Consider the following 26,387-nt stretch of genomic DNA (forward strand, 5'->3'; position numbering starts at 1 on the left):
GCAGTGCTCCACCAGCCCATAGTGTTTCGGTCTTTTATTTATGGTCAGTAGTTAGAAAAATAAAACAAAACACAAACATCACCACCCAAGGAAGTCGGGGAGAGGGAGGCGGTGCGTCTGTGGCCAGGATGGGGACACTGAGGTAGCCTAGAGTCACAGAAGAGGCCAGCCCCTCTGGTCAAGGCACCAGTGAAGGAAGCGGAGGAAGACCAGGGACAGGGCCGCAATGTCCTCCCCTACAATGGGGCAGCCACCTAGAATTAGTGTACTATGTCCGTTCCCCCGCCCAAAGGAGACCATGGTCCCCTTAACACATCATCCAAAGGGCAGGGCCCACTTGGGGCGGGGGGAGGGGCGTCCATTGCTCAGAATGAGCCTGGGCCCGCTCTATCCAACCCTGTATGAACAGGCATCAGAGATCAGTGCAGGTTACCGGAGTGACCCCGTGAATAAGAAGGGTGGGACCCAGATCACGGCTCAGGGTCTCCAGCAGTGCCAGGTATCTGGGGTAGCGAGCAGGATCAGCAGGCGGTCGAGGCAGGTACAGGAAGGTAAGGGCTGTGGTGGGTCCCTCCTCCCCATCCCTTCCTTCGGGTCCCCCAGGGCCTCCTACGGTGCCTCGCCCCTGCTGTGCTCGCACCAGGGCATTGGCACTGCAAGCTAGAGCCTCAGCCTCTTCGTCTCCTCGACCACCATTCACAAAGTCCCCTTCCTCCTCCTCAGGCTCGCCAGTCTCTGCCCCTTCACCCCACACCACCTCTTGCACCTCTGCCCGGATCCTGAGTTGACTCAACAGGGCCCGAAGCCTTCCCTCTGCTGCCCCAGGAGCCTCCCTGGGCCCCAAGCACAGGAAGATCCGGAGCCGGGCACTGTGCCAGGCAGGCACCATGCTTAAGATGGTAGCCATCTGCAACAGAAAAAGGCCACAGACGTCCACGTAGCCAGGTCCACCCCGGGGCCTCAGCAGGTTTAAGGGCCACACGTCCACATGATGTAGCTGAGCGCTGCTACTGGACCCCCGGCTTAGCCGCTCCGGGGGCAAAGCCCCACATGCTCGTGCGAGAACCACATTCTTGTTCATCTTGAGAGCATCTGCCACCGTGGCCACGTAGTCTTGGGGACTGAGAGCCCTGGGGCTCCCAGGAGCCCGAGGTGGAGGGAACAGCGTGCTCAGGGCTGGCGACCCGCCCTCTCTGGTGCCCTCTGCAGGTTCAGAGAAGGCTGGGTCTGTTAGAAAATGGTCCTGGGGTGGGGCATCGTCGTAAAAACCCAGCACCAATGTGTTGGGCTTCATGCCGCCTAGGAGCAGAGAAGGGAGGCAGGAAGGAACAGAAATCAGACTGAGGACTGAGTTTACACCACATAAAACGCGCCCACTCACACTTAGGTCAGCCATGAGGTATGGTATCCTCCTTGGCCGAAGCCCTTACAGCAAACATCAGACACAGGTTTGCACAATGATTTGGCTTTGGCTAAACACTTTCACAGGCATTTATTTGACTATCTCTAGGACTCATCTCTTCCACTTTAAATAGGTAAAGTTCCCTTTAGGATGTTTTTCCCTTGTGAGGAGAGATGCTGGAGATTAAAGCTAGTGCTACGAGATCGATCAAGAAGATTAAGAACAGCTATATTCCAAGCCCCATCGTAGATTTCCTTTAGGGTTGGGGGGGTGTCTGTCTGTCTGTCTGTTGGCTTGCTTGTTTTCTTGCTTTATCGTTCTAAGGCAGGGTTTCATGATGTAGCTCTGACTGGGCTGCAACTCACTGTGTAGAACCAGCTAAGCACAAACTCATGGAAATCGACTTGCCTCTCTCTTCTGAGCTCTGGGATTTAAGGCACTCACTCACTCAAGGTTTTTGGTTTTCCAGACAAGGTCCCAGGCATCCTGGGCTTTCTTTGAACTCTGAGTGGCAGAAGATAACCTTGAACTTCTGATCTTCCTACATCCTCCTCCTAAGTGCTGGGATTTGTGGAGTGCTGAGAGGAACCTTAGGGACCTAAGTGCTCTACTGTACTGGCTGGTTTTGTATGTCAACTTGACACAAGCTGGAGTTTTCCCAGAGAAAGGAGTCTCAACTGAGAAAATGCCTCCATGGGATCCAGCTGTAAGACATTTTCTCAACTAGTGATCAAGTGGGGAGGTCCCCTTGTGGATGGTGCCATCCCTGGGCTGGTAGTCTTGGTTCTATAAGAGCAGGCTGAGCAAGCCAGGGGAAGCAAGCCAGTAAAGAACATCCCTCCATGGCTTCTGCATCAGCTCCTGCTTCCTGACCTGCTTGAGTTCCAGTCCTGACTTCCTTTACTGATGAACAGCAATGTAGACGTGTAAGCTGAATAAACCCTTTCCTCCCCAACTTGCTTCTTGGTCATGATGTTTGTGCAGGAATGGAAACCCTGACAAAGACATCTACCAATGAGCTACAGCCCCAGATCTGGGTTCTTTTAGTGCTAGGGTTGGCTGTTATCAACCTCAGGCCCTAAGCAGCTCATCTTTTTCATGTTAGGAGAAGCCATTTCAACCAGGCATGATGGCTCCAGCCCATAATCCCAGCAACCAAGAGGCTGAGGCAGGAGGATTGCTCTTAGTTTGATGCCAGCCTAGACTACAGAGCTAGACCCTGTCTCAACCAGAAAACAAGCAAGCAAAACCCCAGAGATTCAAGTTAGCCTCTACTGAGGAAAAGAGACTTCTGTAGCCCAGGCTGGCTCTGAACTTGCAGCCCTCTCTGCCTCAGCCTCCTGAGTAGCTGGGATTACAGCCTGCATCACCAGGCTTGAGTGAAATAAAAGCAGAGAGCCTGGCCATTCAAGTTCATGATGTCAATCTCCAGGGAAGACCTCCCAGGCCCCTAAAGGGAGGCCAGGACGATCTATCTCTAGTCTTTGCAGCTTCCTTCAAAGCTCCAGGGACAGCAGTCTGCAGGCTGGTACCCAGAGGAGGCAGAAAGTGTCTGTTGTTTATCAGAGGCCACATCCTAGAGAAAGCGTTCATTTACCTCATTTGAACCCTGTGGTAACGCTATGAGATAAGTACTATTCAGTCTGCCCCTTTTAGAGATAAGGAACCAGCCTCAGGCCCCACGCAATGAAGTCACTGGCCTCAGGCCTGAGAGGGCTTGGGCACGAAGCTGAATATGTCTGCCCACATGAGAGGCCGTACGTTCGGTCTCCAACCTTCCTAGCTAGGCTTGGAGCAAGCACAATGACTCAAGGCTGTCCAAGAAGTCCCAGTGGTGTAGTAGATAAAGCAAGGGCCTCTCACATCCCCGACCATAATCGCTGGAGATTTACTTTTTTTACTTTAAAAAAAATTTTTTTTATGAGACCAGATTTTCATTATGTTGCCCAGGCTGGACCGCAACCCACCAAGCTACTGCCTCAGAAACTTCATTTTCAGGATATGGCAGCTCATGCCTATAATCCCAGCACTCAACCAGCTAAGGCAGGGGCATCATGAGTTCAAAGTCAGCCTAGACAATTTAGTGACACCCCATTTAAAAGAAAAAAAAAACTTCTAATTGTTTTTTTCCCTTCTTTTTTGAAACAAGGTCTCACTGAGAATCCCTGGCTGGCCTATATCTCCCAAGTGTTGGGGTTAAAAGTGTATGCCTTGATACCTGGCCTCTACCTTCATCATCACCATCACCATCACCATCACCATCATCATCTTGTGTTGTGCATGAAAGGGGGGTATGGATGCCAAGGTATTCATGTGCAGGTTAAAGGACAATTTTATGGGGTCAGTTCTCTCCTATCTTTATGTGGGTACCAAAAATGCCAGCCCTCTACCTTATTTTTTGAGTCAGGGTCTTACAGAATCTGGCGTTCATTGCCTGGCTGGCCCTAAGAGCCTTCTTGCCAATGCTGGAATTAGATGTGCCCAGAGGTGCCCGGCTTTGACATGGTGCTGGGGACCCGAACACAACTCCTACTTACACAGCAACAGCTGTACCTGGTATGCCACGCCCCCAGGCACACCTTTTCCTTTCCAGTGCAGCCATCTCCCTCACCCTCAGGGTATGTCTCACTAGTATAGGGACCCCTTTGTAGAAGAAAAGCTAAGGCCCTCAGGTGCCCTAGAGGTAAATGGTAGTTATATCACAAACCTCTTAGCAGAAGCTGACTGCAAGCCCAACTAATTGTCCACCACTTTGCACCAAGCAGTTCAAAGTTCAATGCTGTTGACCTTTGGCCTGACTTACTGCAGGGGGAGATGGAGGTGTTTGCTCAGATAACAGACACTAGTCTTGGGATCTAGGAGGTGTCTAAGCATGGGATCGGAGGTCCCTGGGGTACAAGGCTGCAGGCCTGGCTATATGAGTCACAGAGCTGCACTGCCTGCTAGTGTAGACCTGTGATCCTAGCTGTGTGGGAGGTTGAAGCACAAGGATCTAAAATTCAAGGTCTCTGGAGATAGTGGCACACACCGTTATTCTCAGCAACCAGGAGGCAGAGGCAAGAAGACCCCTGTGAGTCTAGAAAGTGAGTTTTAGGACAGCTAGGGAAACACAAAGAAACCCTGTCTCAAACCCTTGCGCCCCATGGAAAACAAAAAACAAAAAAAAAAAACAAAAAACAAACAAACAAAAAAAAACACTAAAACTTTCAAATTCAAGGTCTTCCTGCGCAACCTGGTTATACTCATCAAAAAAATATAAAAGAAAATAAATAATAAAAGGGCTAAAACTAAAATTAAGCTTGGCTGTAAACTATTATTAGAATTAAAGTATTACTAGAATCCTCCAATGAGGGGCTGGGGGCGTGGCTCAGTGGTAGAGCCCCTGCCTAGAATCCCCCAGGGAGGGGGCAGAGGGTGTGGCTCAGTGATAAAGCCCCTGCCTAGAATCCCCCAGTGAGGGGCTAGGGGCGTGGCTCAGTGGTAGAGCCCCTGCCTAGAATCCCCCAGTGAGGGGCTAGGGGCGTGGCTCAGTGGTAGAGCCCCTGCCTAGAATCCTCTAGTGAGGGGCTAGGGGCGTGGCTCAGTGGTAGAGGCTTGCCTAGAATCCCCTAGTGAGGGGCTAGGGGCGGTGGCTCAGTGGTCGAGCTCCTGCCTAGAATCCTCCAGGGAGGGGCTGGGGGCATGGCTCAGTGGTAGAGCCCCTGCCTAGAATCCCCCAGTGAAAAATTGGAGACATGGTTTAGTGGTAGACCACTTGCCTAACTTAAGCCAAGTCTAGGTTTAAACCAGACTTGTGTATGTGTGCATGCACCACATGCATACATGTGTGTGTACGTGTGTGTGCTGGACAGGAAGAGTCACAGATCTGGCAATACTCCATTTATCCAAAGCACCACTCTCATACACCCTCAGCATCCTTTGTGACACAGGGACCCCATGACTCCTCCTTCCTGCTACCCTGACGGTTTGTTGGTAGTAGGGTCTGGCTGTAAAGCCCAGCCTGACCTAGAATTCTTCGTCAGATTCCCAAGCGCTAGGAATGTCGGTGTAAGCTATTACCCTGGCTTCTCTACTACAGAGCCTTTCCAGCCTACGCAGTTGATTTTTGTTGACCACATCAGTAGTCAGAGGTCTTGCTTTCTTTGAATTCAGTTGGTTAGCACCCATCTTGGTTTATCTGTGGCAACACCACCCCAAACTTACTGGACCTCAGACACTAAGCAGGGTTAAACCTAGTTAGCATTTGGATGGGTGAAATTTTTAGTGGACAGTCTAAGCCTCAAACAATTTTCCAACTCTCCTTGGAAAAAAATATTCTCCAGAGCCCAAATATTCTCTAAGTTTTGCTTCAGAAAAAGAGAAAGCAGAGGACAGGGCTCAGCTTATAGAGTTCTTTGCTGGCATGCGAAAAGCCCTCGGTTCCATTCTCAGCACTGCATGCCTGCACAGTACTCCGTGCCTGTACAGCACTGCATGCCTGCACAGCACTGCATGCCTGCACAGCACTGCATGCCTGCACAGTACTGCATGCCTGTACAGTACTCCATGCCTGTACAGCACTGCATGCCTGCACAGCACTGCATGCCTGCACAGCACTGCATGCCTGTGATCCCAAGCAAGAGGATATGCAGTTCAAAAATCATCCTCAGCAACAGAGTGAGCTCCAAGTTAGCCTGAGCGCCACTGGACCCTGGCTAAACAAAACAAAAGGGGGACAGCAAGATGGGTCAGGGTTAGGGGTGTTTGCAGCTAACCCTGATGATCTGAGTTCAATCTCTAATAGTCACATGGTAGATGGAGAAAACTGACTCCTGAAAGCTGTCGTCTGACCTCTGCTCATGTACTGTGGCATGCTTGTACAGACACACATACACACGCATACACACATGCACACCACACACACACATGCACACATATACACACAACACACACATAGTAATACACACATATACACACAGCACACACATATTCACACACACAAACATGCACACCACACACACAAATACAGACACCATATACACACACACACACACACAAACTCACACAATTAAATGTAATTTTTATTTGTTTTGTTTTGTTTGAGACAGGGTTTCTCTGTGTAGCCCTGGTTATCATGGAACTCACTCTAGACCAGGCTGGCCTGGAACTTAGAGATCCAACTATCTCTGCCTTCCAAGTGCTAGGATTAAAGGCATGTGCCACCGCCATCTGGCTAAATGTGATTATTTTAATCCAACTACCAATGTCATGCCCTGCCTATGCCATATCTCCAATCAGACACTGTGGTCACTGTCAGACAGTCTACTGCTATTATCTTTGGCTACTGTCTTATCTATGCTATATAGTGAGTTCCTTTTGCAATCTACAATCTAGTGGATTCCCTAGGGGAATGGTGCAGAGATTGAAAGGGGACACTCGGGGAGTCTAAAGAGAGCGAGAGAAGAGCAGCTCACCAAGACCAGAGATCCGGAGCAGATGCTGAGCCCCCTGACGCACGGAGGGTGATAGGGTGAGATCCACAAAGGCCTTCACTTGGGCAAGGTCCACCAGGCTCAGCCATGCACCATACTGCGGCTGCACAGGATCTGATGGTAAGGAGTCTACAAGAGAAAGTAAAGAGAGAAGGTGATGCCAGTCATAGTGACACACACCTCACCCCAGTGCTCACGGGACTGAGGCAGGAAGGTAATAAATTCAAGGCCAGCCTGGACTTCACAGGGAGAACCTAGCTCACAAGAACAAGGGCGGGCAATATAGTTAAGGGTCTGCCCAGCATGTGCAAGGTACTAGGTTCAATCTTCAGAAGTCCAAAAACAGGAGAGAAACAGAGACACAAAGAGAGACACAGAGACAGAGACAGAGACAGAGACAGAGACAGAGACAGAGACAGGGGTAAGGGGAGAGAGGTAGGGGCAACAACTATTGGCCAAGGTCATTTATTCTTTACTAGAGTTAGGACTGTATTTCATCAGTAGAGCTCCTGCCTAGAATCCCCCAGGGAGGGGTTGGGGACGTGGCTCAGTGGCAGAGCCCCTGCCTAGAATCCCCAAGGGAGGGGCTGGGGGCGTGGCTCAGTGGTAGAGCCCCTGCCTAGAATCCCCCAGGGAGGGGTTGGGGGCGTGGCTCAGTGGTAGAGCCCCTGCCTAGAATCCCCCAGGGAGGGGCTGGGGGCGTGGCTCAGTGGTAGAGCCCCTGTCTAGAATCCCCCAGTGAGGGGTTGGGGGCGTGGCTCAGTGGTAGAGCACCTGCCTAGAATCCCCCAGTGAGGGGTTGGGGGCGTGGCTCAGTGGTAGAGCCCCTGCCTAGAATCCCCCAGGGGCATGGCTCAGCAACATACTGGGTTATTTAAATCATTTACTCCTTTCTAGAGTTCAAAGTCTGCATGAGTCTTGACAGAAACATGAGGCATGAGACAGAAGAGAGGAAAGTCAAGAGGGGGCAAGATAGTCACTCACCAAGGTCTCCCAGAGTGACATGGCCCAGCACATAGAGTCCCCCCTTCTTTAGCTGGTTGGCCAGGCGAAGCAGAGGCAGGGCACCCCGTGGGTTTCCCACCAGGAGCAGCAGCTGGGGCCGCCAGAACTTTACGTGCTCCTTGCGGACATCCAGGCGGAGCAAGTACTTCCGAACCTGAGAAGCATGAGGAGGTGGGCGGGAGGAGGGGTACCAGCAAGGAGTTACCATTCAGTTCTCGGCCAGAAACACCAACCCCCTGGGGTGGGAGGAGAGAGTTTCCCCCAAGACTACCTCCCACCCTTCCTCAAGGGTCCCCAACCTGGTGGAAAAGCAAGGCTTGGCTGACATAACCCCAACTGCTGGGTCCTCCTCGTGCGGTGAGAAGAGCGGAAAGCAGGCCCATGAGAAGAAGGGACCCGCCGGCGGCCCCAGGACTAATGAGAAACATCATCAGCAGGCAGGAGGCCACCCCAAGCAGGCAGGTGTGCCAGGAGAACAGGCTGAAGGTGGGGCTAGAAAGAGGGAAAGCACTCAGGGCTGTGCCCCACCCCCAACACTTGCCTGCCACTCACTCTAGTCCCCATTCCACCCTCCACGAGGCTCCAGCCTTCCCACTTCTCCTTGTTCTCTAATGTATCTTTATTCCTCACCGGAAGTTAGGGGCCGAAGCCCACTCCAGACTCAGGCAAGACAGGTCCACCGCAGCATAAGCCACCAAGTAGAAGACGGTGACCACAGCAGCCAATGTGTTGAGCTTCCCAGCCAGCAGCACCAGCTGAGAAAGAACCATGGCTTATGTAGCACTAATCAAAAGTGCCCATTCCAAGGGCTGGCCAGATGGCTCAGTGGAGAAAGACATCTGCTGCCCAGCCCAGTGACCTGAATTCAATCCGGGGATTCACATACTGGAGGGAGAGACTCGATTCTCCTGAGGTGTCAGACCTCCACACACATGCACGCACATATGCGCACGCAAGTTTGGGCACCCATGTGCACACACAGAAAGAAGTGGAAGGGATTAGGCCAGGTGTGGTGGCTCACACCTTCATTTCCAGGGGTCCCCAAGTCAGATATTTCTCTATGAGTTCCAAGTCAGTCTACATAGCAAGTTCCAGGTTGGTTAGGGCTACAAAGTAAGACCTTGTTTCAAAAAAACAAAAACAAAAACAAAAAACAAACAAGCAAAAAACACAAGAAAGCTTTGCCACTGCAATGTTAGCGACATCATTCAGGCAACAGAATGCCTGCCTAGCACTTATGAGGCCCTGGGATCCATCCCTGGCACCACACAAACAGTCAAGGCATGGTAGCGCATACCTATAATCCCAGTACTCAGAAGGTAGAGGCAGAAAGATCAGAAGTTCGAGGCCAGCCTAAGATATGTAAGACCAAGCTTATTCCCCAAATCTAAAAAATATATAAACAAAACTCAAATGCCAATGTACCTCTCTACAATATCTGTGCACTCTAAGGGGTGCTAAGGAACTCTATTTAAAGCCAGTTTACCCACATGAAGTTTCATAAGATGCCAGTGTCCCCCAAAGAAAGGTCATTGTACACTAAGAAATGCCAGTGCACTCCTAGAACTCAGGTGGGAAGGCAAGAGTTGTGGGCTAGCCTGGGCTACACAGAGAGTTTTAGGCTAGCCTGGGCTACACAGAAAGCCCCTGTCTCAAAAGCAAAACAAATAGATGAAGGGTGGGGGATAAAACTCAGCAGTAGAGGACTCAGTATGTGTAAGATACTAGGTTTGATCCTTAGGACTGCCAAATAAAATTAATAACTTAATTGTGGCCAGGCACATCTTTAATCCCAGCACTCAGGAAGCGGAGACAGGGGCTGGTGAGATGGCTCAGTGGGTAAGAGCACCCGACTGCTCTTCCGAAGGTCAGGAGTTCAAATCCCAGCAACCACATGGTGGCTCACAACCATCGGTAACGAGATCTGACTCCCTCTTCTGGAGTGTCTGAGGACAGCTACAGTGTACTTACATATAATAAATGAATAAATAAATCTTTAAAAAAAAAAAAAAAGGAAGCGTAGATATAAGTTCTAGGCTACTCTGGTGTACACATCAAGTTCCATGGCAGCCAGGGCTACAAAATGAGACGGTCTCAGCATAAGTAAAAGTAAATGGCAGTTCATCAAAAGGGGTGCCCCCCACCCCGTGTGTGTGTGTGAGAGTGTGTGAGAGTGTGTGAGTGTGTGTGAGAGTGTGTGAGAGTGTGTGAGTGTGTGTGAGAGTGTGTGAGAGTGTGTGAGAGTGTGTGAGAGTGTGTGAGTGTGTGTGAGAGTGTGTGAGAGTGTGTGAGTATGTGTGAGAGTGTGTGAGTATGTGTGAGTATGTGTGAGTATGTGTGTGTGCGTGAGAGTGTGAGTGTGAGTGTGAGTGTGTGTGTGTGTGTAAGACAAGATCTTACTCTGATGGGCTAGCCTGGCTCACACTTGTTACAATCTGTATACCTCTTGTCTCCTGAGTGTTAGGACTGCGTGCTTAGACTACCCACTTTATGTTAGTTATTTAATTTTAGGCAGTGCACAACTCTGGCTGGCCTCAATGTTTCAATGCATCCCCTTCCCTCCGCCTGCAAATCCGATTACTGATTTGCACCTCTACGCCATCCTCATTTTCATTAACACCTCTGATCCAGACCTAAGATGGTTTCTTTTTTTGTTGTTGTTGTTTTTTTTTTTTTTTGGTTTGTTTTTTTTGGGGGGGGGGGGGTGAGACAGGGTTTCTCAGTGTAGCCCTGGCTGTCCTGGAACTCACTCTGTAGACCAGGCTGGCCTCGAACTCAGAAATCCACCTGCCTCTGCCTCCCAAGTGCTGGGATTAAAGGCGTGCGCCACCACTGCCCAGCCTAAGATGGTTTCTGAGTGGGCTAGCTAGAGAGTGGGAGACAGGCCAGCTCCAAGGAACACTCACCTGCACCAGGCCCCAGGAATACAGGACAGCACCCCAGGGGTTGCCCCCTCCAGATACCACCTTGGCTGGTGCCAAGATGACCCCTGTAAAGACAGAATCGCAGCAGACACATCAGTCTGGGACAGTCCAGAGGGGACAGAGACAGACTCAGGAGGGCCCGGCCAGAGCAGCTCATCAGACAGAGGGCACCACACCGAAAAGGTCATCTTGGGCCAGCGCATGCAGGATCCGGGAGGCACCGATGAGAGAGCTCATGGAGGCTGAGAGGGCCGTGGCATAGATGCCGATCAACACGAGCGGGGGCCACAAGCTGATGTCACGGAAGAAGCCATAGTCTTCTTGAAGCAGGGCTCTAGCAGGAGGAAGGGGAGGAGGAAGGGCTGGTTAGCGTGCTGCTGTCCTAAGGTCCTCGAAAGAGACACTGTGTCCCTAGAGCTAGGTCCTGGAAGGGGCCTTGTAATCCTAGCATTCAGAAAGTGGAGGCAGGAGGATCTCGGGTTCTGGACCAGCCTCAGCTATGTACATACGGGGCAGTGATTTTCAACCTTCCTCATTACAGTTCCTCAGGCTGTGGTGACCTCTCCTCCAACCATAACATTATCCTTGTTGCTACTTCACAACTATTTTGCTACTGTTATGAATAATAATGTAAATATCTGTGTTTCCAATGGTTTTAGGTAACCCCTGTGAGTCATTTACACCTCCCCGCACACACACACACAAGGGGCCACAACCCACACGTTGAGACCTACTATTATAGAGAGTTTGTGGCCAGCCTGAGTTATATGAGACTCTCAAAAACAAAAGAAGTCAGGTCCTCCATCCTGGCCTGATGACTGACTTACACCTGTAATTCCAGCACTCAGGAGCCTGAGGCTGGAGGATTGCTATGAGGGTAAGGCCATGGAGTAAGATCTTGTCAGAAAAAGAACTGGGTTAGGCCACTGATAGGCACATCTGCAGAAGGGACTAGAGAAATCTCTGATCCACGGCCAGTTCATGCCTCAAGAGTACAACAAAGGGCTGGAGAGACGGCTGAGTGGTTAGGGGAACATTCTGGTCGCCATGAGGACCTGAGTCTGAATCACAGAAGCCACGTAACATGCCGAGCATGGTGGTAACCTCAGAGGAGACAGGAGGACCCCTGCAGCTTGTTGTCCACCAGCCCAGCCAACAAAACAAAACAAACAGTAACCAAAAAAAAAAAAAAAAAAAAAACCACCCAGCTCTCCAGCTTCAGTGACAGACCCTGCCTGAAAATAAAAAGAAACCAGGCACTGGTGCCACACGCCTTTAATCTCAGCACTCGGGAGGCAGAGGCAGGCAGGTCTCCATGAGTTTGAGGTCAGCTTGGTCAACATAGTTCCTGGCCAGCCAGAGCTACACAGAGAAACCCTGCCTCAAAATAAGTAAGTAATTGGGGGCTGGCGAGATGGCTCAGTGGTTAAGAGCGCTGACTGCTCTTCTGAAGGTCCTGAGTTCAAATCCCAGCAACCACATGGTGGTTCACAACCATCCATAATGAAATCTGATGCCCTCTTCTGGAGTATCTGAGGACAGCTACAGTGTACTTACTTATGTAATATAATAAATATTATATTACTTATGTAATATAATAAATAAATAAATCTTTTAAAAAAATAAGTAAGTAATTAACTAACTAAATAACTAAATAAATAATAAGAAGTGGGGCAGGGAAGATATCTGAGAGCTTCCTTCAGCCTTGAGGAGGAATTTACACACACACACACACTTTTCTTTTGAGACAGAGTTTCTCTGTGTAACCCTGACTGTCCTGGAACTCGCTCTGTAGACCAGGCTGGCCTCGAACTCAGAGATCCACTTGCCTCTGCTTCAGGAGTGCTAAGATTAAAAGTGTATGCCAGCAGCCCTCCACCATGTGTAGCACCAATGGGAGAAGCTATCTCCACCTGTCCCTCCACCCCCACACCCTGGGTACCTACTGGTCAACCTGTGTTGACCCAGGGCACCATCTCATTCCAACACCCAACTTCAGCGAGAGTCTGTCAGCTCCCACCACCACGTACCTGTCACAAGTGAAGCTGGAGAGGAAGAACAGCAGGATGTAGATGAAGAAGGTATAGGCGACTGCAATGATGGTGCCCAGAGGAATTGCCCGGCTGGGGTCCTTCAGCTCCCCTGGAGGGACAAGAGCAGAGAGAGAGAGAGGCCAGCTCTCCTATCACACCCATCTCTCTCACACCAGCAGCCTTACCACACCCCATCCCCCACCCCCAAAGAGCAGACTCTCACCTGACATGTTGGCCCCAGCCATGATGCCCGTGCAGCCGTTGAAGAGGACAGCAAAAACACTGGCGAAAGTCATCATGGCCCCTGTGGTGTAGTCCTCGGCGTAGCCAGCTGGGGGGGGTGGGGTACAAGGGATCAGGATTCCTCTAAGGGATCCAGACACCTCAGCTCGGCCACTTCACACTGACATCCCCTCCACAGCCCTGACTTGGACGCCAGGGCAGCCAGCCCATGTGAGGGGCCCTGGGTGAGCTCCCCATTTTCCTCGGTACTATCTCACAGACCTCTCCTACCCTCTTCTCCTATCCAATTTCACCCACCCAACTCAGAGTACCTGCAGGACCTGCTTGTGCCTTCCCCAGCCTGAAATCAAGGTTAGGTCTCCCTTCTTCCTTTGTTTTAAGACAGGACCTCATTGGATCCCAGGCTGGCCTCAAACCCACGTGAAGCCAAGGATGATAACGAACTTGCGATGCTCAATGCTCTGGCCTCTGCCTCCTGAATGCTGGGATTCCAGGCATGCACAACTATGAGCGTCTTCTGCGGTGCTGGGAGGAGAACCCAGGGCTTTGTGCACGCTGGGCAAGTGCTCTGCCAACTGAGCTACAGCCACAGCTCCTCTGGGGATCCTTGCTTTTGAGACTTATCTGCATATTTTATTATGGGGGTGGGACAGGTGTGGGGACAGGCTCTATGTGTGCAGGTGCCCAAGAAGGCCTGCGAATGATGTCATTCCCTGAGGTGCTGGGCATTCCTAACTGCTGAAGCACCCCAGCCCCTCCTCCAGGGACTCTAAGGCCCACCTCTCATATAAGGCCCCTTGCACTATGGTGTTCAACTCACCACCTAAGTTGTCCCTTAGGGTGCTTCCGTTGAACCCAGTGAAGTGGCCATGCCGGTGTGGCACGGAGGAAGCATTGGTGCCCGGTCGAGGAGCTAACGGGATGTTCCTGGGTCCCACTGCCACAAAACTGACCAGCACGGAGGCCAGGGAGCCAGAAACCAGCAGGAATGTAAGAAAGGAGGCTCGGGCATAGAGCCCAGCTCCCAAAGTGCACACACCACCCACGAGGCCCAGCAGAAGGGAGCCATAGAGCAGATTCCAGCCATAACCCTGGGGTAGAACCTGGATCCCACTGGAGCCTGTGGCATCTGGAGAGAGACAGGATTGAGTTAAGAGGTGTGGGCCCTAAGGAGATACCCAGCCCCAGCTATGATCTCTCCATCCACCTGTTTCTAGAGACCTCATTAACCTACATTGCTTTTCAGGATAATCCCAGCATCTTTGCTCTCCCTGGTGAGGACCACTTGCTATGGAAATTTACAGACCATCAGGCTGGTCTCTCTGACTAGAACCAGGCATGTCCAATCTTTTGACTTTGCAACATGACATTGTCATTGACAAATCCTGCTTCCCATAGAGAACTTCCCAAAGTACAAAAAAACAAAAAAAAAAATTTTTTTTTTAAAAAATCTCAGAAAAAGACAGCAAGATGCCTCGGGAGACAACGCACCTGCTGCCCAGTCTGACAAACTGAGTTCAACGCTCAGAACCCTCACGGGAGAAGAAAAAAAAAAGCAATTCTTTTTTATTTATTTATTTATTTTTTTTTTTTAAAAAGACTTCTTTATTATTATATCTAAGTACATTTTAGCTGTCTTCAGACACCCAGAAGAGGGCATCAGATCTCATTATGGATGGTTGTGAGCCACCATGTGGTTGCTGGGATTTGAACTCAGGACCTTTGGAAGAACAGTCAGTGCTCTTAACCTCTGAGCCATCTCTCCAGCCCAAAAAAAAAAAAGCAATTCTTATAAGTGGTCTTCTGACCTCCACAGGAAGGCTATAGTATACACACACACACACACACACACACACACACACACACAGAGAGAGAGAGAGAGAGAGAGAGAGAGTATGTGTGTTTGTGTGTGTGTGTGTGTGTGTTTGTACCTGTAGTTGGTAGAGGGCTTACTTAGCATACATAAAGGCCTGGGTTTCGTTCCCAGCATCCACATAAAACCAGTCTCAGTGGCACATGCCTGCAATCTAACTATTGGAAGATGTCGACAGAAGAGTCAGAAGTCCATCGTTATCTTCAGGATACATGAGCCTTTTCCCTTTCCTTTCCTTTCCTTCTTTCTTTTTTCTTTTCTTTTCTTTCTTTTTTTTTGTCTCATTATGTAGCTCTAGCTGTTTTGGAACTCACTGCGTAGACCAGGCTGGTCTCAAGCTCACCAAGATTCGCCTCTCTCTGCCTCCCGAGTACTGAGATGAAAGGTGCGCGCTACCCCACCTGGCAGAAGACCCACTTCTATTTGGGATCTTGGAGGTGAGGAAATAAAACTTTAATCTGGACCACACTTTCCGCTGGCAGCCTATATGAAGGACATGGATGAAGGATGCTCTTTCTTCGCCTGCTTGTTCTCATCCTCACTAGCAAATCCACTCCTTCACTGGCAGTAGAGCCTACTTCTTCAGGATTCCGGTTTATACAGAAGACCAGCTGAGACACCCAGCCTCGCAGACCAAACAACTCCTGGATTCTTAGACCTTCCACTCATAGGCAGCCATTGTTGGACTATCTGAAGCACAGCCTGTAAGTCATTCTAATTAAATCCCCATACATGCATGCATGCGTGCGTGCGTGTGTGTGCGCGTGTGTGTGTGTACATATGTACACATGCCTCCAAAGGCATGCACCACCATGCCCAGCTTAGGAGTTATTTCTTACTTTTCTTTAACAAACCAGTGCTCAAAAACATAAGCAAGACAGCTCAGTGGGTAAACCTCGTTTGTTCACCCCAAAACCTCAGTCCCCCAAAACAGCATAAAGGAGAAAACTGACTGCACAAGATTATCCCATGACCTCCACACTCAACCACAATACAGTGCACAATAAGCATTGTACACACAGCAATAAAAAAATAATGTCTATTTACAAATAAATAAACAAAGGAAAAGTGATAAGGGAAGATAGCCAACATTGACCTTTGGCCTCTACCGAGGCATACTCAACCAGGCTCACCTACACATGCACATACACACAACACACATGTACACTCCATATACTGCCCCCCCCCAAAAAAAAACAGAAAGAAAAGAAAACACATCTAAACAAGAACCTAACGTTTGAAGCAAGCTTAAAATTTTGTGTTGGGAGCATTCATTGCTATCCTTGGCCACATGTGGCCAGAGCACTACAGGTTGGACATGCCTGGGGACAGTAAGTTCCCTGGGGGCAGAGACAAGCACTGGGTTGCCCATGTGCATCTTGGGAGACATGACTCCACAATCCCAGATTCTGAGAAGCCCAGCACCCCCCACCAGCTTGGGGAGAGCACAGACCAGCCCCGAAGACGTCCAGTATAGACTCCACCAGTCCCAGCAGGGATACGGCACAGCCACAGACGTTAGCCAGGTAGAACATGAGGCCAATGCTGCCACCAACCTCCGGCCCCAGAGTCCTGCTGATCATGACTAAAAGTGGAAGCAGGAGATTGAGCGTTAAGGGAAAAGAAACTGAAATAGAGGAAGGGGCCCTAAGCCAACCTCCCAGCTGCCTCACATCCAGGTTTCCTGTAAGCATCAGCTCAGCTGCCAGCAATGCTGTGCCTATGTCCTAATCTCTGCATAAATCCTAAGAATGCACAGCTTTCCCCATTTCCCCGCTAGGATACATGAGCCCATTTGTCAGGCAAGCCCTCTACCCTGAGCGCCTCCCTTGCTCTCTTTTTACTCTTTATTTTGTTTGTTTTTTAATTTTTAAAAAAAAAAAAAAGAATTCATTTCATGTACATTGGTGTTTTGCTTGCATGTGTGTCTGTGTGAGGGTGACCGGAGCATCTGGAACTGGAGTTATAGACAGTTGTGAGCTGCCACATGGGTGCTGGGAATCAAACCCGGGCCCTCTGGAAGAGCAGCCAGTACACTTAACCCCTGACCCATCTCTCCAGCCACCACTTTGTGTGTTTTTGATACAAGGTCTCAAGTAGCCCTGGTGGCTTCCAACTCACTATGGGTTGGATGACCCAGAACTCCTCAGCATTAGAGGCATGGTTCATCATGTCCCTCTCTTTATTTTTTTATTTTGCCCAGGCTGGTCTCAAATTCATTCTGTAACCCAGGGTACTCTTGGGATTTTCATCCTCCTGCCTCCATCTCCCAGGTACCCAGGGTGAGAGGCCTGCATTTCCATGCCTGGTATCACTTTCCTCATCTGTACAATGACTATCAGTGAGCAATTTTTTGTGGTTGTTGTTGTTAGAGGGGGAGAAGGACTGGGGATCGAACCCATGCATGCTAGGCAAGCACTCTACCCCTGAGCTACATACACACTCTGTGCTTAAAAAACGCTAACTGCTAACAGTGTTAGGAGACCAGGCATGAAGATAAGAGTGCTGGTCACCTTTACTGGCTATATTCATTAACATTTGGCCTATTTTCAGACAGAAGATATTGGCCCCTTTCCCCTCCTGAACCTTGGAGGACAGAAATACCCAGACCCCAGTCCATCTAGGTTGGAGGATACAGTAGGCTCCGCCCCCTCTCACAGCTCCATTGGTGGCAATGGCACACACTGAGAGGACTGTTAGTGCCAGAATGATGTAGGCAACCAGTAGCATCGCCAAGGCCTGCAACAGCCCAGCGTGGCCCACCACGAACCCTGCACAGGGGGAGAAAAGCAGGTCACAAGGGATGCTTATATACCTCTCCCCCTTCCCCCCATCCCACTGGCCAGCACAGTCCCACAGCAGAGCCACACACAAGGCCTCAAGGGGCCTTACCCTCCATCTGACCACATGTACTAGGGTCCATCCCTAGCCTTAGCCCCTTCCCAATAATTCCCTCCTCTACTCACCAATCCTCAGAAACACGACTATGCTAAACATGGACAGAACCGTGGGCACCACCACACCCAGGAAGGTGGAGAGCTTGCGGGATGATGGCACTCCAGATACTCCAGCTCCATTGGGAGGGAAGGCAGCCCCCTCTTCCCCCAGAAGCCGGTAGGCCAAAAGAGGGGAGCTCTCGCTGGCCATTGCTGAACGCCAGCAGAGGAAGCCACAAAAGGGCTAGGAGACCTGTAAAAAGAGGTTTTAGTGGCTGGATAGCAATACCACAGACCCTCTCTCCCTAAACAAAACCCTAATTAAACACTCAGTTTCCTCAAAAGGAGAGTTGCAAAGGATACACACACACACACACACACACACACACACACACAGGGCACAGAAACTCAAAACTGTCCCAGCAACTTCCCCACTCTCGGACCCTGGTGTTTAAATAATCAGGGTCCCTTTCAGTTCTTAGGGACCGTGTCATCCTCCGTGCCTCTGAAACTAGGGGTAGCAGTGAGTCTGCGAAAGGGACACAGATCCCCTTGTCAAATAGGTCTCGCCTTAATTGGCAACAAGAGGGGAAGAAGATCTCCTCAAAGGGAAGTTAGCTATTACCAGTAAACACCTCCTCCCAAGTCCTATGCTGCTCCTGTCGAGTACCCTCAATACAGCACCTCACACATGGGCAATAAGAAACTTTCAAAGCTCTCAAAGCTCCACCTTGTATCACCCCTGTCCCTCAACCCATCTCAATCCTGACCAGATTTTTCTAATCTCTACAATGAGCCCTCCAAACTCTATCAATCCAAACAGAGCCATCAATTGTCCAAACACAAATGCAGGCAGCCTAGCATCAGCCACACAGGATCCCCAGGGTCCTCCTCCCCCACCCACCCGCTCTTGTCCACTTGCTTCAGTAACTGGATGCCTGGGGGGGGGCGGGGGGGACAGGCATCTGGCTCCAGCCGGCCAAGTGCACCCTGCATCTGGGTGCCGCAGGGTGCTCACTCACCACCTAGGAATGAAGCTGCTCCGGTGTGATCCCAGCGCGCCTGTGGGGCTCCGCTATAAACCGAGGGGGCGAGGGAGCCGGAAAAAGCAAGCGGGCTACCGGGATGTCAGGCCCGGAGCCTGCCCTCCCCAGCAAGGCGTCCCATTGGTCCCGATTCAAGCCCCGCCTCAAAGGTGTGGTCTACACTCAAGCCCCGCCCACACTCTCGTACGCTGCCTTGCAAGCCAAACCGTTCCACGTGCGTCTCGGGTGTCTTTTGCAAGGTAGTGGGTCACGATCCTCAGAGCCCCCCGTTGCCAGGATGCTAGCAGATGCCCATGGTGAGGGTCTGACTGCACTCCGAGCTCCAGGACGCCCCCAGGAATATCTGAAAGGGGCGCGTGGCGACTGCGGAAAAGTGGAGTGGGCGGAACCGCGGCACCTGACTCAGGTACACACCTGGGAACTGAGAGCGACGTCGGTCGGCGCCTGCCGGAGTCGTACTATTTCAGCTTCTCGGGAGACCCAGAGTGCCTCGGGCTTCCAGCCTGGTCCCTTTCACATTCAGAGGAGACCCCCTCCTCGTCCAGTTTCAGCTCGCAGGCTGCGCTCTTCTCTTCGGCCACGGGAGGGAGCCGTGATCCTCCATCCCGACTCAGGTCCGGGTAAATAAGCAGGTAACCCTGCTTGCTTTTGTGCCTAAGATCCTGTAACTGTGAGCTGGGCAGTGGTGGCGCATGCCTTTAATCCCAGCACTTGGGAGGCAGAAGCAGGCGGATTTCTGAGTTCAAGGCCAGCCTGGTCTACAGAGTGCGTTCCAGGACAGCCAGGGCTACAGAGAAACCCTGTCTCGAAAAAAGAAAAAAAAAATCCTTTATCTGTGACCCCAAAACTCCAACTTCAACCCTTACAGGTCTTACCAACGACGCTTCCTCATCTATAAAACGGGACTTAAAAAAGACATCCCTTCAAGGAGAGCAGTTGAGAGATGAACTAACCGTGTATACTCGCAGGGGGCATGGGTGGGGGCGCTCTTTATGTAGACCGGGCTAGCCCCATTTCAATACATAGCTGAAGAAGACTTCGTGTTTCTGATCCTCCTGCCTATACCTCCCATGTGTTGGGATTACAGATAAGTAACAGCACAGCCTGATGCAAATATTTATTTTCCTAAAAGAGCACTGCCCCCACCCACCCCGAGATTAAACACAGAGCCTCAAGCACACTAAGTGATGCTATAGTACATACGAAGCCTTAACATATTGACTCTTTAGTCCAATACATACATATTCATTTTTCCCCTCACACGGTATTGTATTAAATATGCATAACCATTCTGTGAGTGCACGTTCTACTACTGTGGTTGTATTAGATTAGGGAACTGAAGATGGGAAGCTTTTTTTCTTTAGATTTTTTTTTTAAATGTGAGTATTTTGTCTCATGTATGTATGTGTACCACGTGCGTGCCTAGTGGCCATAAAGGTTAGAAGGGGTGCTGGATCCCATGGGAGTATAGGTACGGATGATTGTCAACCACCATGTAGGTGATGGGAACGGAATCTGGGTACTCTGCAAGAGCAGCAAGTGCCCCACTGAGCCATCTCACTGGTCCCCCTTGGAGACCTTTAGCCACATGTTCTGAATTTTTATGTAGCGTAGCAATTCATGGTCACCCTGTTATTTGGACCTCCAGAATGAGCACAGTTATAGAGTCTCACATTCCCATAGAAGAGGCTGGGGCTCCAAGTTACCAAAAGCACTTGTCCTAGAAGCACAAAGACCCGAGTTCTGATCCCCAGAGCTCAAGTAAAGGAATCTGAATAAGCCGGATGCTGGGGAGGCAGACAAGAGGATCCCTGGGGCTCAGCATAGCTGCACTGGTGACCTCCAGGTTCAGTGAGAGAAATAAAGTAGAAAGTTACTGAGAAAGACACGTGACCTAGGCTTCCTCGTGCGTATGAATTTATGTGGACACAGATGGGCACACCTGCTGTGGCTCTACCAAGGATAAATCAGGCATCCCTGCTACCCATGTTTCAGACAATATTTGGCGATTTTTTTTTTTTTTAATTTCTAAAAGCTCCCTCCACTCTGACTATGCAGTTTGTGTGATTGTTTGAGCCTGGCTCTTAAGTAACCCAGGCTGCACAGCTGTGGATAACCATGAATTCCTAAGCTTCCTGCCTCCTCGTCCCAAGTGCTGGAATTATAGCTATCTTGCCACCATGCCTGCCTTCTTCTTTCTTGGTTGTGTCTCCCCCACCCCCTCAATTTTTCAAGACAAGGTTCCTCTGTGTAGCCCTGCCTATTCTGGAACTTGGAACTTGTTTTGTAGATTGGCTGGCTTAAAACTCAGAGCCTCTGCCTCTGCCTCTCTGCCTCTGCCTCTGCCTCTGCCTCTGCCTCTGCCTCTGCCTCTGCCTCTGCCTCTGCCTCTCTGCCTCTGCCTCTGCCTCTCTGCCTCTGCCTCTCTGCCTCTCTGCCTCTGCCTCTCTGCCTCTCTGCCTCTGCCTCTGCCTCTGCCTCTCTGCCTCTGCCTCTCTGCCTCTCTGCCTCTGCCTCTCTGCCTCTGCCTCTCTGCCTCTCTGCCTCTCTGCCTCTCTGCCTCTCTGCCTCTGCCTCTCTGCCTCTGCCTCTGCCTCTCTGCCTCTCTGCCTCTGCCTCTCTGCCTCTCTGCCTCTCTGCCTCTCTGCCTCTGCCAAGGGCTGAGATGAAAGGTATGAACTACCACATCTGGCTAGTCTTGTTTATGTCTTTTTGTTTGTTTGTTTTTGAGACAGGGTTTCTCTGTAGCCCTGGATGTCCTGGAACTCACTCTGTAGACCAGGCTGGCCTCAAACTCAGAAATTCACCTGACTCTGCCTCCCAAGTGCTAGGATCAAAGGTGTGCGCCCCCACTGCCCGGCTGTTGTTTATGCATTAAGTGTGGTTTTGTCTGTTGGTTTTGAGGCTGGGTTTCATGTAGCCCAGGTAGCTGGCACTCAACTGAATCTCAGAGGTATACCTATGTAATAGCACTCGGGTATATCCTCTGACTGTTACCACAGAAACCTTCCATCCAGTGAAATGTCTTCAGGAAGCAGCCCAGAATCAACTCCAGCGTCAGACAGCCTATCAGGGTAGGCTCACAATCCTTTCATAATGAGCCTCTCTCCCTGGAAGAGAGGAAAAATCAAATAAACTATATACTGATCATGGTAGTTCATGCTTGTAACCCCACCATTCACTCACAAGGCTGGGACAAGGGGAGTGAGGGTTCAAGGTTATCCTTGTCTACATAGACACTTTGAGGCCAGTGGAGTCTACATTAGAACCTATCTCAGCACTGAGGAAGAGGAGAAAGGAGGGGAAGGAGCTGCCACCCTCTGGCTTTTTTTCTTTTCTTTTTTTTCTCCTTCCTCCCTTCCTTCCTTCCTTCCTTCCTTCCTTCCTTCCTTCCTTCCTTCCTTCCTTTAAGACAGGGTCCCACTAGTGTAGCCTCTGCTGGCTTGGAACTCACTCTGTAGGCCAGGCTTTCCTTGAATCCTACATGTCTCTGCCTCCTGAGTGCTGGGCTTAAAAGCATGCCAGACTATTTCTGTCCCAATTAGCTTCACTTTCATTAACCATCAGAGCCTCCTCCGGAAGCCACACAACTACATGTATGTGCCCCGTGAGTTCAGGAGAAGGTATCAGGTTCCCTAGCACTGGAGTCACAGATGTTTGTGAGCCACCCTGTGGGTCCTGGGAACCAAAGTCCCGTGTGCTGCATCTGTATGCTTTGCTGCCTTAACCTTTGGGTCAAGGTCTGATTAGTCTCCCAGTAGCTTTAAAGATAACACCTCAACAGGTTATGATAACAGCCAGGGGGGTGGCTGGCTGTTCAGTGACTGCTTTTGTTACCCACGAAGAAGACTCTGATTCTCTTGAGCTAGCAGGTGTCCTCAGGGTGGCTGGGACTGGATGAGGAGTCTTGATCTCTGTATTCATTTCTTTTCACTTTAATGTAACGACAGCCACCAGCCACGCAAGGAAGCGATTATCCTGGCTCCCGGCTGGAGCAAGAGGCAGCTGGCTCACACTGGATCCAGTCAGGAAGCAGAGAGAGAGGAACGCTGGCCCTCAGTTCAGTTCTTTTCATTCAGTCCCCATCCTACAGTAAGACGCCAGGCGACAGTGAGGGGTTGCCTCCCCACCTCAACTGAGCTATCTAGAAAATCCCTCACAAACCTACCCAGAGGTTTGCTTCGTTGGTGACACTAGATCCTGTCGAACTGACAATGAAGATTAGCTGTCAGAGCAGCTGTCCCTGTCCTTGCATTTGTACCCTTTGCTGCCTTAACCTTTGGGTCAAATTCTGTTCCACTTTGTATACAGACTTAGGTCAGTTGAGAACTATTTTGCCAGGGGCTGGAGAGATAGCTCAGCAGTTAAGAGCACTCCTTGCTTTTACGGTGCGTTCCCAGGACCCACATGGTGGCTCACAAGCATCCGTGATTCCAGTCTAGGGAACCTGATGCCTTCTCCTGAACTCTTTGGGGTGCGTGCACATGGGGCACATACATGCAGGCAAAACGCTCAAACGCGTAAAGAATTTTAAAAAGAGAAACGCTTTGTCCAAGGCGCCACAACACAGAATTAATTAGTTATTTAGTCTCTCGTTTCCCCTTTCAGAATTAGGACAACCACCGGCCTCAAACTGGGCATGGTAGCTGGCTCATCTCAGCACTGACAAAACAGAGGCGGGTGGACCCCAAGTTCAAGGACAGCCTGGACTACGTAGCCATACCTGTCTCAAATAGATAGATAGATAGATAGATAGATAGATAGATAGATAGATAGATAGATAGATAGATAGATAGATAGATAGACAGACAGACATATCTTTAGACTGCAGTTGTAGAAATTCTCTTGATTCTTCCACTCCACTGTAAGCCGACAGTCTTACTCTTCACGTGACTGCACAGGCCCCGCCCTCAAGGAAGGGAATGTGGCGGCGCCCGGGGTGGCTTCAGAGAGGGCAATCAACGAGAGGACGCTGATGCGCCAGAGCGTCCATACCGGCGTGGTTTCTGCGGTTGTATGCTGGGAAGACGGGAATTCTGGCTCTACGCACTGGACGGCCCTCTCCTCTCTAGTTTTTTTTTTTTTTTTTTTAAAAGACGGGAAACAAGCAAGCAAACAAACAAAAAGCCCAACCACCCAACTTCAGTGGTGGCATGATCTGACTACCCGCTACCTCCGCACTTCTTGGGTCCCAGGATGCAAGGCAGGAGGATGAACTTGTGGCGTTTAGTAACTGTTCTTCCCCCTTTGTGTCAACTCTTTGCCAGCTTATTAAAGTGACCTCATGTCAGCGCAGCCTCTCATACACACACACACACACACAATCTGTCCTTTCCTTGTCCGATCAGGAAGTCCAATCAACCCGGGAACTCCGAACGAGACCTCATATGATAATATAATAATTTCCTGGCGATGCCCCCAATCCTCCCTCCCTCCCACCGTGAGTTCCCCAGAGTCTGGTGATTCTGTCCCTACCCCCTCCACCACAACCATGTCCAGGTCCCTAGGGCAGATGAGCCCTTGGCCACCACCCCTCCAATTTCCTGAAAATCCAGCAAACAAAAGGCTCGGGAAGGGAGGCAAAGCTGAGCAAGGCGCCCTTCCTGCAGGACAGCTGATGGAGAAAAAAAAAAAAAAAAAAAAAAAAAGATCCAGGAGGGAGCAGAGGGGAGGAATGGCATTCCAGGGTTCCTCCATGGATCCTACTAGATCCTGGAGAGGAGTGAGAGCATCAAGGGACCTGGACCTTAGATGGCCCGGGGACACCTGAATTTGCAAGCTTGGTGGGGTGATGTCAACCTCAGGGAATGGAGGGGGTGGGGGCAATCTTGGGGTTCAGGTGTGCTGTTTGGCTCCCAAGCGAGAATAGTGGGGGCTGGGAGACGCCTGAAGCCCTGCGTCATCTCCTCTGGGACCCAGCCTACCTCCCCCCTGGCCCGACCTGCTACCCTCTGTGGTGGCCCCACCCGGGGCCTGGCTTCCTGCTCCTCCCCAACACAGATCTTACCCGGCCAAGCTGACCTAGCCGACTCTGATTCTTTAGGTCCTTTTAGAACTCCCCGGTAACCTAGCCCCTAACCACTAATAGTTCTCAGAGTCCCAACCAGAGTTAGTCTTCAGCCGGCCCCTGCTCCCGCCCCCTTTCCCATCAGGAACACAATAGTAAAGGAAAGAGCAGTCTGATGGTTGGGGCCGGAGATATTGGCATGGGAGGGGGGCTTGGCCTCACATCCTGACAGGCTGCCAAGGGAAGAGAGGAAACAAAAGACTTCCCCCCACCAGGACAATGAGCCTCCCACTAACTCTCCTCCACCCTCCCTTTGCTCCACCTTTCCAATCCCCTGCCACCTTAAACTCTGGCCCCAGTCTCTCAGCCTCCCTTCTACACTGTGCCCCGCCACACACTCACGCACATGCATGCACACGCGGCGCACACACGCACGCACGCACGCACACACACAGACGCACATACCAGCTAGCTCTGCCTTATCCGGTTCTCCATCAGGTTCCAATAGGTCCTCTCTACTCTCTGATATCCCAACAGCAACCTCGGTCCTTCTTCTCCCTGACAGGGTTGAAGGCAAGGTGGATAGGCTTTTCTGCAGTGGTAGGCAGTGAACCAGCCCCTTTCAACAGTGACAGGCAAGTATTAGCGTAGGCTGCATACACCAGTGTGGTGGCACACGCCTTTGATCCCAGAACTCAGGAGGTAAAGGCAGACAGATCACCGGTTCGAGATCAACCTGATCTATAGAAAGAGTTCCAGGACAGCCAGGGGCTAGAAACTGTGTCTCAAAAAAACAAAACAAACTAAGACACGGGGAGAGGGGGAAACAAGGACAGACAGACAGAGAGATGGGGGTAGAAAGAGAAAAAGTGTTGCCTCGCCAAGAATGGCACCACCACTCTGGCTGGACTCTTGGCAGTGAGACAGGGCTGTGGGGCTATCAGTTCCTTGCAGGTGGGATGGGACACCCGTCTCTATGCTGACACCAACAGAAGAAACAGTGGGTCAGCTGGTCTCGGTGCCTTTGATGGGTCATGAACCTCTTTTTAAATGTTACTTATTTTGTGTGTGTGATTGAGCACGCTCCAATGCAGCCTTGAACCTGTGCCGTGGCTTGTGAGTAAAGGTGATAGACTTGTGGGAGTGAGTGCTCTCTGCCCACTATGTGGGATGTGGGGCCTGGGGAATCAAACCTGCTGATCCATCTCGCCAGCTGTTCCTGTGTGTGTGTGTGTGTGTGTGTGTGTGTGTGTGTGTGTGTGTGTGTGGTGTGTTTACATGCACATGCATGCTTGTGTGCATGAATGTGGATGTGTAAGCACTATGGTGTTCATGTGGAGATAAGAGGTCAGCTTCTGGCATTTGTCCTCACTTCTACCTTGTTTGACACAGGGTCTCCCTTGTCATTCACCAGTGTACACACCAGGCCCTCAATCGTCCAGAGTGT

General features: G+C 50.7%; 1 protein-coding gene across 11 annotated transcripts; it reads right to left on the reverse strand.

Moving 5' to 3' along the window:
• Positions 1 to 19: 19 nt before the first annotated feature.
• Slc12a9 (solute carrier family 12 (potassium/chloride transporters), member 9) lies at positions 20 to 25,532 on the reverse strand. Of its 11 annotated transcripts, none has more exons than XM_030254938.1 (16): positions 25,406 to 25,530; positions 21,893 to 23,952; positions 19,348 to 19,733; positions 17,918 to 18,140; positions 17,588 to 17,722; positions 16,405 to 16,536; positions 13,899 to 14,207; positions 13,059 to 13,166; positions 12,833 to 12,944; positions 10,979 to 11,136; positions 10,785 to 10,867; positions 8,509 to 8,633; positions 8,178 to 8,370; positions 7,858 to 8,032; positions 6,856 to 7,002; positions 20 to 1,299 (listed from the first exon to the last, which is right to left on the reverse strand). In XM_030254938.1, exons 4-16 carry the CDS (start codon positions 18,096 to 18,098, stop codon positions 413 to 415), a joined length of 2,745 nt encoding a protein of 914 aa, XP_030110798.1. In that variant the 5' UTR covers positions 18,099 to 18,140; positions 19,348 to 19,733; positions 21,893 to 23,952; positions 25,406 to 25,530; the 3' UTR covers positions 20 to 412. The 11 variants fall into 11 exon arrangements, 10 of the variants coding, with proteins under 10 accessions (XP_030110798.1, XP_030110793.1, XP_030110794.1 ...); XM_030254933.1 differs by having other exon boundaries at positions 18,910 to 22,043; positions 22,771 to 23,952; positions 25,406 to 25,529; XM_030254934.1 differs by having other exon boundaries at positions 18,910 to 22,043; positions 25,406 to 25,532.
• Between the last annotated feature and the right edge of the window lie 855 nt (positions 25,533 to 26,387).

Source organism: Mus musculus, chromosome 5 (genome assembly GCF_000001635.26).
Source record: "Mus musculus strain C57BL/6J chromosome 5, GRCm38.p6 C57BL/6J".
Classification (NCBI taxonomy): domain Eukaryota; kingdom Metazoa; phylum Chordata; class Mammalia; order Rodentia; family Muridae; genus Mus; species Mus musculus.